At 41.6% G+C, this 16,066-nt stretch overlaps 1 protein-coding gene across 2 annotated transcripts in view; it reads right to left on the bottom strand.

Annotated features, from left to right (window-relative positions):
- Positions 1–15,753, bottom strand: part of GDPD1 (glycerophosphodiester phosphodiesterase domain containing 1) — a 55,520-nt gene extending 39,767 nt beyond the window's left edge. Inside the window, exons 1-2 of one of the 2 annotated variants that reach the window (XM_003817364.4) lie at positions 15,450–15,753; positions 1,698–1,740 (exon numbers count right to left, since the gene is read on the bottom strand). In XM_003817364.4, coding sequence (XP_003817412.3) covers positions 1,698–1,740; positions 15,450–15,591 — 185 coding nt within the window. In that variant the 5' untranslated portion in view covers positions 15,592–15,753. The remainder of the gene's footprint in view (positions 1–1,697; positions 1,741–15,449) is intronic. The other variant, XM_034942593.3, reaches the window with a different exon arrangement.
- Between the last annotated feature and the right edge of the window lie 313 nt (positions 15,754–16,066).

Below are 16,066 nucleotides of genomic sequence, written 5' to 3'. Positions count from 1 at the left end.
CTTCAAAGGTTAGAAAAAATTGTGATATTTTCAAATGTATCATCCTTTAAAATAACTTATTGTATAACCCAGTGTTTTAATTTCATAAATAATGGTGGTTGGTAAAAATTTAACAAAAAAATATGGAGAAAAACATAAAATAATGTACCTTAAGCATGAAGAATGCTAAAATCACTCAAAGTTATGAGTAGTTTTTTTCTCAAGTTATATGTATGACCTACCTCAGGGGCAACAGATGATATATGATAGTGTGTGTATATGTTGTATAATTTGTACACATAAAATTATACATCTATATTTAGTTATGGCTAGCTAGCCAGATATGTAATCCAAGTAGAGAAAATAAATAAAGTATTTAAATTAAAATAGTCCATTTCATGGTCTGTGATAGGAGGAAAAATTTTACTTTTTTTTTTTTTGAGATAGAGTCTCACTCTATTGCCCAGGCTGGAGTGCAGCAGTGCAATCTCGGCTCAATGCAACCTCTGCCTCTCGGGTTCAAGCAATTCTCATGCCCCAGACTCCCGAGTAGCTGGGATTACAGGCGCATGCCACCACGCCCAGCTAATTTTTGTATTTTTAGTAGAGATGGGGTTTCACCACGTTGGCCAGGCTGGTCTTGAACTCCGGACCTCAGGTGATTCACCTGCCTCGCCTTGGCCTCCCAAAGTGTTGAGATTACAGGTGTGAGCCACCGTGCCTGGCCAAAATTTTACATTTTTGTAAGAGGCTTTTGAGATCATAAACAAAAGGCATCATAGTATAGAACAAGAGTAAGAGATGACAAATACAAGGAAGATAGGATTTAGGTGAAACTAGAATATGAAAAAACAATAGCTTTGTACCTAATAATAATAGGAAAAATAATCTCTAAGGTGTCTTTGAATGGTGAGAAGCAGAACAAAAAGTAAAGTCAAATTCTCCAAATTTCTTAGTCCCAATTATATACATTAATTGGCTCAAAAATTATATAAGAAAATATTTATCTTACTAAATATGGACCTTACTAATTATGGATAGGTAATGTCTTTCATTGGGTTTAACTTTTCACATCCTTTGCTTTATTTTTCAGGAAAAACAGTGTTCTCATGATTACCATAGACTGATGATAATCATTGACTCTAAGACAAAGAACGAGGTATTAATTAGTTTTCATTCCTGTCTCTCCTGCTGCTTCTCTGTGAGGTGCTCTAAAAGACACTTATATGAAATTATATATAGGAATTTAAAAATGTATTTTATTTGGAAAAAAAAAAAGATCAACACTCCTGAGGCTTCCAAGAAGAAACCAGATTGCAGGTTCAGTTCTGTACAAAAATTACTGGGTACAAAGACACATAATCCTGTTCATAAATAGCAGCCACTGTAACAGTTGTTTCATTTTCTCTTTCTCTCCAAGACTAATTAGCATTATACACAGTACATTCCTTGTTACAAATGTCTTCTTTCAGCTTTGTAACTATAGTATCTTTTGATTACCCTAAACTCCCATCTGCTTTTTCAGTAATACAGAAGCCAAACTCTTTGTAACACTTCTGACCAACTAATTAAAAAAAGAAATTTTAACAAAATAGAAACAACTATCACAAACTGATGCTACACTTACACTATCCTCACTTTGTGGATCATCATCACTTTAAAGAAAGCCTGCAAACTGTAAAAGAAAAGAGTACCTTTTACCTTTTTTACATACTTACTGCTGAAAGGCTGCCATTGTATTCTCCAAATTTTCTCCAGCACCTGTGAAAATTTAAACTATATTTACTTATTTTGAACATTTTAATTTTCCTGAAGTTAATTTTAATAAGATACACCTAATGAATCCTGACCTTTTTTTTTTTTTTTTTTTTTTTTTTTTTGGGTAGACATTACAAGTGTTTTTTGGGGTTTTTTTTGAGACGGAGTCTTGCTCTGTCACCCAGGCTGGAGTGCAGTGGCGTGATTTCGGCTGACTGCAAGCTCCGCCTCCCGAGTTCACACCATTCTCCTGCCTCAGCCTCCTGAGCAGCTGGGACTACAGGCGCCCGCCTCCACGCCCGGCTAATTTTTTTTTTTGTATTTTTAGTACAGACGGGGTTTCACCGTGTTAGCCAGGATGATCTCGATCTCCTGACCGCGTGATCTGTCCATCTCGGCCTCCCAAAGTGTACAAGTGTTTTAAAGAGTGTAATGGTACAGGTTCAGTATCCCTTATCCAAAATGCTTGGGCCTGGAAGTGTTTTGGATTTCTGACTTCTTTAGACTTTGGAATATCTGCATATATATAATGAAAGATCTTGGGGATAGAACCCAAGCCTAAACATAAAATTTATTTAGTTTTCATATACTCATCATACACATAGCTTGAAGATAATTTTACACAATATTTTAAATAATTTTATGCACGAAACAAAGTTTGCGTACACTGAACCATCAGAAAACAAAGGAGCCACTCTCTTCATCATTCATGAGAACAATCTGTAGTTGTTTGGCATCACCATCATTCTTGACTGAATTTATAGGCTACCGATAAGCATTTTCTTACACTTATTCATACATAAGTACTTAACAGTAAAAAATACGAAATACCACTAATGCAATGAAAAAATAATGTTCAGGGTAACTAAGTAACATAGTAGCATCACCAGAATACCTATATCAGTTGTTAAAAACAGCAACAAAAAAGGCAGGTGTTCAGTCTCCACCTGTCTCATTGTTTTGTTTTTGTTTTTTCTTTCTTTCTTTTTTTTTTTTTTTTTTTGAGACGGAGTCTCGCTCTGTCGCCCAGGCTGGAGTGCAGTGGCACTATCTCGGCTCACTGCAAGCTCCGCCTCCCGGGTTTACGCCATTCTCCTGCCTCAGCCTCCCGAGTAGCTGGGACTACAGGCGCCCACCACCACGCCTGGCTAATTTTTTGTTTTTTAGTAGAGACGGGGTTTCACCGTGTTAGCCAGGATGGTCTCCATCTCCTGACCTCGTGATCCACCCGCTTCAGCCTCCCAAAGTGCTGGGATTACAGGCGTGAGCCACCGCGCCCGGCCTGTTTTGTTTTTTCTTGAGACAGATCATCACTCTGTTGCTCAGGCTGAAGTGCAGTGGCATGATCTCGGCTCACTGCAACCTCCACCTGAAAGGTTCAAGTGATTCTTGTGCCCCAGCCTCCTAAGTAGCTGGGATTACAGGTGTGTGCCACCATGCCTGGCTAATTTTTATACTTTTAGTAGAGATGGGGTTTTGCCATGATGGCCAGGCTGGTCTTGAACTCCTGGCCTCAAGTGATCTGCCCACCTCAGCCTCCCAAAGCGCTGGGATTACGGGTGTGAGCCACTGCATCCAGCCTCACTGTGTTTTGATTAAAAAATTACCATACACTGTTATTTTTTTTTAAGTGAGAAGAAACATCAGAAGTAGTTGAAGGACCAGGAAGTGGGTTCTCTAGGAGTGAGGGGGAATTCTGCTAGATGGCTTTTTAAAATGTTTCCTCCAGAGTCATGTGCCTTACTGACAAGTTTTTGTCTTAGAAGTCTCTCTTTGATTTTATAAAAGAACATGATTTCTTGTCCTGTTATAAATGCACCCTGCTCTAGTCCTTCAATAAGCTCATCACATATTTTCATCATGTTGTCTATGGGCACTTTTTCTGCCATGTTAACATCATCTATATTGTTATAATGTCTATTATCATGATCACCTTGATTCAGAACCATTTTGGCTATTTCACCATTGGTCAATTAATGAACAACTAGAACCTCATGATCAATGTTAAAAACTTCTTCGATATCCATTTCTTTCAGTGTACTGACAATTTTTTTTTTTTTTTTTGAGACGGAGTCTTGCTCTGTCACCCAGTCTGGAGTGCAGTGGCGTGATCTCGGCTCAATGTAACCTCCGCCTCCCAGGTTCAAGCGATTCTCCTGCCTCAGCCTCCCGAGCAGCTGGGACTACAGGCATATACCACCACACCCAGCTAATTTTGTATTTTTAGTAGAGACGGGGTTTCACCATATTGGCCATGCTGGTCTCGAACTCCTGACCTTGTGATCCGCCCGCCTTGGCCTCCCAAAGTGCTGGGATTACAGGCTTGAGCCACCGCGCCCAGCTTGTACTGACAAATTCTGAAGGCAATTTTTTGTATATGTAAGGAGGTCAGACATCATTTTTTTCTCACTTTGTCGACATATGGCATCCTTAAAAGTCACCAACTTGTTCATTATCATCGCTAAACATAGTCAAAGGCCAGAGTTGTGCCAGACATGCACAAATTTATCTTTATTCACTGATTTCCAAGCACTGGCAACAGTATACAAGACATCCTTCATGCTAAACTCCTTTTGAAAACTTTCTGGCAGGGCATGGTGGCTCATGCCTATAATCCTAGCACTTTGGGAGGCTGAGGTAGAAAGATCGCTTGAGCCCAGGAGTTTGAGACCAGCCTGGGCAACACAGCAAAAATAATTTTAAATAATTTTATGCATGAAACAATGTTTGTGTACCCTGAACCATCAGAAAGCAAAGGAGTCAACGATGTTAGTCATCCATGGGGACAATCTGCAGTTGTCTTAATTTTAAATAAAAAAACTTAAAAAAGAACAAAAAGTCACACCCACACCTCTGTTTATCACTGCTTGCACAATAAAATGTTTTTGGCTGGGCGCGGTGGCTCACGCCTGTAATACCAGGACTTTGGGAGGCCAAGGCGGGTGGATCATGAGGTCTAGAGATTGAGACCATCCTGGCTAACATGGTGAAACCCCGTCTCTACTAAAAATACAAAAAATTAGCCGGGCATGGTTGTGGGTGCCTGTAGTCCCAGCTACTCGGGAGGCTGAGGCAGGAGAATGGCGTGAACCCGGGAGGCAGAGCTTGCAGTGAGCTGAGATCGTGCCACTGCACTCCAGCCTGGGCGACAGAGCAAGACTCTGTCTCAAAAAAAAAAAAAGAAAGAAGGAAAGAAAGAAAATGTTTCCATATTTACTCTCATTGATCCAAGCATAGCCTGGTCACATGGAATTACTAAAGTCACGTTTAGGGGAAAGTACATGGCATAAACATTATTTTTGATGAGAATGTCAGCTGGTGGATAAGCAGAACAGTTATCAAGGAGTAACAAAATCTTGCAGTTGTCATCCAGTCCAACTTGCCAGCAGTGAGCACGAGCCGCTGGTACAAAGTGTTTGTGAAACCAATCAGAAAAGATGTCCCTGGTGACCCATGCATGCCTTTTTGGTAGCATAACGGACTGGTAAGAAATTCACTCCTTGAAGACAGTGAGGAAGGAAGCTTTTGCCTACCACAGCAAGTTTACACTTATGCATGCCTGCTACATCAGCATATCCTAACACAGTTATTCTGTCATTGGCATCCTTAATTTCCATCTCATCAGCTGCAGTCAGTGTCTTTCTGGGGCAATAATGCCAAAAGAGTGTTGTTTCATCAGGATTATAGACTTGTTCTTGTGTCAGATTTTCAACAGCAATGACCCTGGCAAACTTGTCAATGTATTTCTTTGCTGCTTCGTGACCAGCAGATGCTAATCACCATTAATCTTTAAAAATGTAATGCCATGTCTTCTCTTAAATTTCTGCAACTGGGCCGGGCATGGTGGCTCACACCTGTAATCCCAGCACTTTGGGAGGCTGAGGCAGGCGGATCACCTGAGGTCAGGAGTTCAAGACCAAACTGACGAACATGGAGGAACCCCAGCTCTAATAAAAATACAAAATTAGCCGGGCATGGTGGCGCATGCCTGTAATCCCAGCTACTCGAGAGGCTGAGGCAGGAGAATCGCTTGAACCCGGGAGGCGGAGGTTGCAGTGAGCCAAGATCGCGCCATTGCACTCCAGCCTGGGCAACAAGAGCAAAACTCCATCTAAAAAAAAAAAAAAAAAAAATTATACAACTGGCCTGTTCAATATTCACAGTTCCTTTCATTTTAACTTCATCGCTTGAGATCTTCATTTTAGCTTTATGCAGTTTTTCTATTTTTAATTAACTTCTGTTCATCACTTCCACTTTATATATACTACTTCTGATATATATAAAACTTCAACAGTTTATCCTTCTTTTTCTTCAGGTCATATATAGTGGTCATTCTAATACCATATCCTCTGTAAGGTATTTCACACTTACACCAGTGTTCAGTTTCTATAACACCTTGACTTTCTGTGCTATAGATAAACATAAATGTTACCTATTTTTCTCATCACTATAACCCATAGGGGTATCTGTGGTCCTTTTTGATATTTTCACATCTTTATACCAAAGAGCAGAGAATAAGCAAGCAAGCAAGCAAGCAAACAAAAACACACAATAAATAATGCATATAGGTCTTGGCACCATGTAGGGCATCATGGGGAATCTGCTGTTGGTGTGATCAGTCTGAACATGTGCCATTTTATTACCCTTTGTGGGCACGCTTGCATAAGGAAACCTGGGCATACTCAGAAAAGATATATTGTAACTGAAGGGAGCTAGAAGAGTCTTTTTTCCCTTGGGGACGCTGAATAAGCCGTGTGTTGTTTGCTTTTGTTTTGACTGCAACCTGTCACATGAGGTCAGGTGTGGAATTCGTTATATATATATTTTTCTTTTTAAAAAATTTATGGCTGGGCGTGGTGGCTCATGCCTGTAATCCCAGCACTTTGGGAGGCCGAGGCGGGCGGATAACCTGAGGTCCAGGAGTTTGAGACCCACCTAGCCAACATGGTGAAACCCCCATCTCTACTAAAAATACAAAAATTAGGCCAGGCGCAGTGGCTCACGCCTGTAATTCCAGCACTTTGGGAGGCCGAGGCGGGCAGATCACCTGAGGTCAGGAGTTCGAGACCAGCCTGGCCAACATGGCGAAACCCCATCTCTACTAAAAATACAAAAATTAGCTGGGTATGGTGGCAGGTGCCTGTAATCCCAGTTTACAGGCACTTCTGTGTCAAAAAAAAAAAAAAAAAATTTAGCCAGGCATGATGACGGGCATCTGTAATCCCAGCTACTCGGAGGCTGAGGCAGGAGAATCACTTGAACCCAGGAGGTAGAGTTTGCAGTGAGCTGAGATTGCACCACTGCACTCCAGCCTGGGCGACAGAGCGAGACTCTGTCTCAAAATAATAATAATAATAATAATAATAATAATAATAATAACAATTTGAGGAAAAAAATTTTTTTCCTCATGTTATTTTTTACTAGGAATTTTCTACTTGTGGAGTTATGTCTGTGCTCAAAAAGTTTCAGATTTTGGAGCATTTCAGGTTTTCAGATTAGGGAAGCTTAACCTGTATTTTGAATTTTTTTTTAGCTGCAACAGTAGAAATCAAAAATCAAAACACAGCCACAGTAACACAGGAGGGTTAAAACAGAACCTAAACTGATTTTTTTTTTTTCTGAGACAGGGTCTCACTCTGTTGCCCAGGCTGGAGTGCAGTGGCATGATCGGAGCTCACTGCAGCCTCAAACTCCTAGCTCAAGCAATCTTCCAGTCTCAGCCTCCCAAGTAGCTAGGACTACAGGCACATGCCACCATGCTCAGCTAATTTTTTTTTTTTTTGAGACAGGGTCTTACTATGTTGCCCAGGCTGGTCTCAAACTCCTAGACTCAAGCAATCCTCCTGCCTCAGCTTCACAGTGCTGGGATTACAGGCATGAGCCACTGTGCCTGGCTGGCCTAACCATGATTTTTAAGCTATAATATCCACTTATTTGTCAAAGGAAAGACAGAAGAGGATTTGGTACACATAAGTCTCCTCAGACAGAGTTAAACAGTCTCTCCTCTGTATCCCCATAGTCTCTTATGCATAGCTCTACTAAGGCATTTATCATATTATGGCATAAATTATTTACCTGTTTCTCTCCTCCCATTCCCATGAATTGCTTAAAAGAAGTGACTGTGTTTTAATCACCTTGACTGAAGGCAGTATAGTCTAGTGGTTAAGGGTGAGACTCTGGAGTTTTAGGATGCTTGGTCTCCAATCTGTTTAATAATTGTGTGACCTTAGAAAAGCTACCTAAGAAACTTTCATAGAATTGGTATAATCAAATGAGTTAATATTTAAACTGCTGTATTTTATCAATTTTTTTTTTTTTTTTTAGATGGAGTCTTTCTCTGTCACCCAGGCTGAAGTGCAGTGGCACAATCTCGGCTCACTGCAACCTCCACCTCCTGGGTTCAAGCAATTCTCCTGCCTCAGCCTCCTGAATAGCTGAAACTACAGGCGTGCGCCACCACACCAGGCTAATTCTTTTGTATTTTTAGTAGAGACGGGGTTTCACTGTGTAGGCCAGGCTGGTCTCAAACTCCTGAGCTCAAGCAACCCTCCCACCTCGGCCTCCCAAAGTGCTGTGATTACAGGCGTGAGCCACTGTGCCCAGCCATTCAATTCTAAAATGATAACTTTTCATTTCTTAACATCTCTTAAGATGTATTTTACAATTAATGCTGTATAATGAACAGTTTAATTGGCAAGATTTTCTCTCTTATTTTAAATCAACTTTTATAGAGGTCTCTTTCTTAATAGTATGTAAAAATTGTATATTTATAACCAATGGCATTAGATTCAACGAAATACTAGAGTAAACATTCCATGAAAGTAAAGGATTATTGCTATTATTAGAATTATTATTACTATTGCCATTATCATAGTAACTGGTAAAGAATAGGTACTTGGTAAATGTCCATTAACTGCAATAATAAATAATATTGTAATTTTTAAAAAAGGACACAGATTTTGATGTGAACATATTGAATTATAAAATATTGTCTAATATTATATACTATGTAAAAAGAGTTAACTAACTTTATGCATGCTACCCAAAAGTTTTAAATTTTTTTTTTTTTTAGATGGAGTCTTGCTCCGTCGCTCAGGCTGGAGTGCAGTGGCGCAATCTCAGCTCACTGCAACCTCCACCTCCTGGGTTCAAGTGATTCTCCTGCCTCAGCCTCCCGAGTAGCTAGGACTGTAAGCACATGCCACTATACCCAGATAATTTTTGTATTTTTAGTAGAGACGGGGTTTCAACATGTTGGCCAGGCTGGTCTCAAACTCCTGACCTCAGGTGATCCTCGGCCTCCCAAAGTGCTGGGATTACAGGTGTGTGCCACCATCACCAGCTTAAAATGTTTTAAAACTAAAACATTTCAGTATTACCAAATAATTGATGAAATATACAGAAAAATACTTTGGAAATAATTTTCCATACACTTTGGAAAAACAGTCAATTTCTTCTTAATAGAAAGAGACAATTCAATAAACTCTCAATAAAAAGGTACTTCTCAGGGCGGGCGCGGTGGTTCATGCCTGTAATCCCCACACATTGGGAGGCCGAGGTAGGTGGATCACCTGAGGTCAGGAGTTCAAGACCAGCCTGGCCAACATGGTGAAACCTCGTCTCTACTAAAAATACAAAAAAAAAAAAAAAATTAGCTGGGTATGGTAGCAGACGCCTGTAATTCCAACTACTCGGGAGGCTGAGACAGAGAATTGATTGAACCCAGGGGGCGGAAGTTGCAGTGAGCTGAGATCGCGCCACTGCATTCCAGCCTGGGCAACAACATCAAAACTCCATCACACACACACACAAAAGGTACTGCTCAAAGTACCTAAAGGACTTAAGTATTAGCATTAAAATGTTTTATATACAATACCATCTGAACATATTTGTATTAAATTTTTCTTCTTTTACATTGTTAGGTTGTATTTTTATGATGACCTAATTAATAATCAACAGAAATACAAGATATGCAGAAACAAATACATTAGCTTTAATATGCTAAAATGTTATAACTTTAGCAGAGGGAAGATACCCATGTAAAAACAAAAAACTACTAGTTTGATTTTAGGTTCACTTGGTTACTAGAGTTGATGCATGATAGAAAACAGATGCAGTAAATATGAAGGGTATAGGTTTTTTTTTTTAAGTCTCCTTTCAAGGTTAGATAACCCTTTATTGGATGAGGCTAGTTGGCCCTTGTTTTGATCTAAAACTATGGAAATACATTATATTCAGATAATATTCAAAAACAAAGCACCACAGAATATTTCTAAAAAGACAAGAGTGCTAAAGGGGTTACCAGTAAGTTAAGTTAAACTACTGACCACTTGTACCAAAGAGCAAAGAAATTAAAAGAACACAAAAGCCAGCTTGAAGGACCTCTCACTGGACAAATCTGGGACAGTGCTAGCATCAAAATAATGATAGTAAACAGATTTTTAAATCAGTGAATAAGAAATTCTGAATCCAGGCTGGGCACGGTGGCTCATGCCTGTAATTCCAGCACTTTGAGAGGCAGAAGCTGGTGGATCATCTGAGGTCAGGAGTTTGAGACCAGCCTGGCCAACATGGTGAACCCCATCTCTACTAAAAGTACAAAAATTAGCCGGGCATGGTGGTAGGTACCTGTAGTCTCAGCTGCTTGGGAGGCAGAGGCAGGAGAATCACTTGAACCCTAGAGGTGGAAGTTGCTGTGAGCTGAGATCCCACCACTGCACTCCAGCCTGGGAGACTAAGCAAGACTTCGTCTCAAAAAATAATAATAAAATAAAATAAATTTTGAATCAATTTTAATAAATGGATTGATAATTTGTTAAGGAATTGGGTATTTGTGTAGTTTTAAAGTATCTCCCTCCAAAAGTTGGCCGAGCACAGTGGCTCATGCCTGTAATCCCAGCACTTTGGGAGGCCGCCGTGGGTGGCCTCTTATTAATTATGAGCCTTTTCTCTTATTAATTATAAGGAGAAAAAGTAACCTCACAGTGGAAAAGCTTGGCAGACACCACCTCATCAAGTGATCAATGTCAACCTCATTAGTTCCTTCAAGCTGATTTCTGCATCCTTTTAACTACCTTGCTTTGAAAATAGGCCAGGTGTGGTGGCTCATGCCTGTAATCCTAGCACTATGGGAGGTGAGGCAGGCTAATTGCCTGAGCTCAGGAGATCGAGACTAGCCTGGGCAACATGGCAAAACCCCATCTCTACTAAAAATACAAAAAATAAAAAATAAAAATTAGCTGGGCGTGGTGGCACCACCTGTAACCCCAGCTATTCAGGAGGCTGAGGCACCAGGATTACTTGAACCTGGGAGGTGGAGGTTGCAGTGAGCCGAGATCATACCACTGGACTCCAGCCTGGGCAACAGAGCAAGATTCCATCTCAAAAAAAAAAAAAAAAAAAGAAAGAAAAGAAAGAAAATAATAAACACATTATATGTTAAAATAACATTTTTATGAAAAGTAACTGTTTTTCTAAATAAAATAATGTATGAAAAGAGTGGTATTGTTTTATATTTTTGCAAATCTCTTTAATATCTGACTTAATAGAAAGCAGCAAGATTCTCATATCTGCTTCATATATACCCATTGTCACACAGATATGTAGTTGGAAATGAGTCTTCTTTGATATGGCATCAAATTTCAATAAGTGGTAATTTGTTTACTTTACAGACAGGGTCTTGCTATGTCGCCCAGGCTGAAGTTCAGCGGCTATTCACAGGCACGATCATAGCAACAACCTCAAATTCCTGGGCTCAAGTGATCCTCCTGCCTCAGCCTCTCAAATAGCCGAGACTACAGGTAGGCACCATCACACCCGGCTCAACAAGTCGTAGTTTTTTTTGTTTTTGTTTTTTGTTTTTTTTTTGAGACGGAGTCTCGCCCTGTCGCCCAGGCTGGAGTGCAGTGGCGCGATCTCGGCTCACTGCCAGCTCCGCCTCCCGGGTTCACGCCATTCTCCTGCCTCAGCCTCCTGAGTAGCTGGGACTACAGGCGCCTGCCACCACGCCCAGCTAACTTTTTTTGTATTTTTAGTAGCGACGGTGTTTCACCATCGTTAGCCAGGATGGTCTCGATCTCCTGACTCCGTGATCCGCCCGCTTCGGCCTCCCAAAGTGCTGGGATTATAGGCATGAGCCACCTTGCTCGGCCCACAAGTGGTAGTTTCTTAAAAGTTCATTGCAATATGGAATTTGAACCATATGAGTAATCACTTCATACTCTAGTATGTGAAAATCCACTGGCCCATCTTGAACTTTGAATGATCTTTCACCCATGCATGATTTTATAATAGCATGCATAAATCATTTGGAAACTATTGATTCATTGAATCATGCTGGTCTTCTATATGTTGACACGGTATGCAATATTTTAAAAATCTCATTTGTTAACATCTGAGTTCATTAGGAAAGTCTTTAAGAATTAAATGATGTCAAGCTCATCATGATGGCAGTGATTGCATCACTGCCCTCCAGCCTGGGTGACAGAGTGAGAACTTGTCTCAAAAAAAAGGTGGAGAGAGAAAGAGCCATCTGTCCATCTGTGATTCAACCCCTCGGAGTGCCCTGACGGAGTCTCGCACTGTCGCCTGAGCTGGAGTGCAGTGGCACCATCTCGGCTCACGGCAACCTCCGCCTCCCAGGTTCAAGTGATTCTCCTGCCTCGGCCTCTTGAATAGCTGGGATTACAGACATGTGTTTTTGCAGTAGACATAATATTGTAGAAATAGAGTAGATATTCAAGTTTTAGGTTATGTCAATTCAGTTGCATATACTTTATACACATAACATGATTAATGTTTCAATGGTCACATATCTAATTTACAAGAAATATCACTGTTTCCTTACTTATAGGGAAAAATAAGTAAATATCAGGTATTTGCAGTTATGGCAGTAGAGAATAAGCCCAAATACTAGTAACTTGCACAGAGAGACCAGTGATTGCTATTATCCGTGTCCAAGACAAAAATTAAAGGCAATCAATGGAGTGACTCCTTCCTAGTTACATTGTCTCTTATTTTCCAGAGACGTAGTATCTTGAATTACAAAGTGTTTTATCTCCTCTAACACTCTGGATTCAACTGGAGTATTGAGTGTACATATTCAACAAAAGCATATGAAGCACTGACATGGGAACTTACTACAGTGTTTATAGGACCATTATATAGGTAAAACAGATTTTGAGTCTGCAGATATTTAATAAGATTATCACAAAAAGTTCCATTACATCTTTAAATATATAAATACTGATGCCGCATTTACAAATAATGAATGGAAATTTTTATATAAGAGGTAATATTGAAATGACCTAATATCTAGGAAGAAAATAGTTTTAAAGTATTTTCAACAGTAAACGAAAATTTGAGGTCTAGCTTATCCTGGCTTTGATACTTGTTGTGATAATCTAGCACACAGTCTTTAACGCCTATGGAGTGCTGGGTTTTTTCACCTGCAGAGTGTTGCAAAATTTCAAAGATCGACACGTATTTCTTCTAAAATAAAATTTTGATCATTCACAATGACAGTTTAGATAGCTTTTTAGAGGATCTGGTTTTGTTTTGTTTTGGAGTTTTTAGTAAGCATACTTTTTGTAAATCAGTAAACAACAAACAAAAAAGTAATGTGTACTGCCTATCCCCAGAATAGGACTACTATCATTGAAAATTGCCTCTGGCAGGGTGCAGTGTTTCACGCCTGTAATCCCAACACTTTGGGAGGCCAAGGCGGGTGGATCACCTGAGGTCAGGAGTTTGAGATCAGCCTGGCCAACATGGTGAAACCTCGTCTCCACTAAAAATACAAAAATTAGCTGTGCGTGGTGGCGGGAGCCTGTAATCCCAGCTACTCGGGAGGCTGAGGCAGGAGAATCGCTTGAACACAGGAGGCAGAGGCTGCAGTGAGCCAAGATGGCACCACTACACTGTAGCCCGGGCGACAAGAGGGAAACTCTGTCTCAAAAAAAAAAAGGCTGGGCACTGTGGCTCACGCCTGTAATTCCAGCACTTTGGGAGGCCGAGATGGGCGGATCACGAGGTCAGGAAATCGAGACCATCCTGGCTCACACGGTGAAACCCCGTCTCTACTAAAAATAAAAAAAATTAACTGGGTGTGGTGGCGGGCGCCTGTAGTTCCAGCTACTCGGGAGGCTGAGGCAGGAGAATGGCGTGAACCTGGGAGGAGGAGCTTGCAGTGAGCCGAGATCGCGCGCCACTGCACTTCAGCCTGGGTGACAGACCGAGACTCCATCTCAAAACAAACAAACAAACAAAAAAACAAACAAACAAAAACACAAAAAGAAAAAAGAAAATTGCTTCTGTGACAACAACTTGAATACTAAAAGTTGGTCCCTGGTTCCAATGGTTGAAGGCATCTTAGTAGTTAAATGTCATCCTACAGTTTAACCAGGTAGCTATTAAAACAGATAACCCAAATAAACAATAACAAGGCATTTGGCTGACCACCCTTTAAAACCTCTGATGCTTTTCATGAGTGGGAAGGCTAGGATACTATTGAAGTCACTCATTAGAACTATGCTTAACTAATAAAATTATATAGAAGAATGATAATGTACTTCCGTATTTATATTTCAAAACCTTTTTCCTTGGCCAATACTTGTTAGTAAAGTGATTATGGTACTACACCAAGTTTTAGACTGTAAACTCCTAGAAATTATCATTTCAAGTGTGTATTAAATTTCAAGCAAATTTTAAACCGGTTTAAGATTCAGCCTTAAAGAACAGTTAAAATTGATTGAAAATAATCCAATTTCACCGCACTTTATACATCATAGTTGAAATGCAATGAAGACACATTATTACACAATAATGAAGAAGCAAAGATTTGGCCTGTTATCTGGAAAATTAGAGGGTGGACTACCTGGGCTCCTTTTAGCAAAACACTTTTCCAAAAGAAACTTATTTTTGTTTTCTTTAAACAATACTGTCCTGTCCTAAACGAAATCATTTTTAGTCTGTTGAAAATCCACGTGTCTTTGCGTGTTTATTTATTTATTTATTGCAGTGTTCAAAAAAAAAAAAAAAAAAAAAGATGCAAGGTTTCCAGCCCTGGGGACCAGGACGCTGTAGCTCCTGTCCCAGTTCAGCCCTAGCTCTAATTGTGACCTTGGGAAATGTCCCTGGCTCGGGGGACTCGGTTTCCCTCTCTTCTCAATTATGAGTGCTCGGAACGTGGGGGTGGGACGGGCCCCCAGCACCGCAGACAAGGGGTTACAGCTCGTCCAGCTTCATGCAAATCCCCAGCCCTCCTCGTCGCCTCGGCTCTTCCCATCCACTCAGCCACTAGCTCGCTCGGAGCAGTGTGCTCCCGGTGCCCCCCGCGGGGTACCCTCGGTTCTGCACGGCGCTCCCCCTTTGTGTCTTGCTGCTAGGAAGGGACCTTGCGATCATCCTTCCATCCGCCGAGAAACGCTCCACCTACCCTTCATTCTCGACGGTGTCTTTCCCGTTTCAGAGAACCCCTCACACTGCTGCCCTCGAGAGACCCCCGCCGTGGCTCTGACCGGGAATCCCTCTCCTTCCCTCCCCTCAGGAGACCTTCCCTTCACACAGCCTTCACCTCCGGAAGAGCCCTCAATTCACACAACCCCATTCTTCCTCAAACTCTCAGGGATTGGCACCCGGCTGCCTTTTGCGGAGCCGCGAAGGACCCTCAGCCTCCCCCACCTCCGTCATCGGGTTCTGGGGACCCCTCTCACCTCCGCGGTGAGAGATGTGTTTACTGAGGAATCGCTGCTTCTTTCTCTGGTGCAGCAAGGTCGGGTATTTAAGCAACAAGAATGAGGTCACCAAGTAACCTCCTAGCGTAGAGAGAAGGTAAAAAGCCGCAGTGGACGACATCTCAGTCACCGTGTGGGAAGTCTCCCACCTCCGGGCCCTCTGAACTCCGCTGCGGCAGTAGCAACGACGGCGGCGGCGGCGGCTGCTCGAGGTCGGCTCGCCCCCAGCCGGTGCCAGTGGTGCAGCGCACTTGTCAGTGCCGGCCTATTGCGCATGCGCAGCTGGACCCCCGCGCCCCAGCAACAAAGAGGCTCCGACGCGCAGGCGCTCTCCGGCTCCCGAGTAGGAACCTGCAGAGATCCTGGACTGAGCGTTTGTCACCTAGCTCTGTGGACGGACCCTCATGAAGAGAAAGCTTGCAAACCTGCCAGTGTGTTGGCCATCACTCAAGCAGAAAAGACTATTCACGGGCAGCCTTTCCTAATTAGAAAATCCACATCAAAAAGGAAAGATTCCAGGGCGCGTCTTATCCCCTGCTCTAGAAAATGCAAATAATTTGTACCTATGGAGGCGATAAAGCTTGCTAAAACACTAA

The sequence above is a fragment of the Pan paniscus genome, chromosome 19 (genome assembly GCF_029289425.2).
Source record: "Pan paniscus chromosome 19, NHGRI_mPanPan1-v2.0_pri, whole genome shotgun sequence".
NCBI classification, from domain to species: domain Eukaryota; kingdom Metazoa; phylum Chordata; class Mammalia; order Primates; family Hominidae; genus Pan; species Pan paniscus.
Note: the sequence above shows the minus strand (reverse complement) of the source record. Positions and strands in the feature narration are given on the sequence as shown.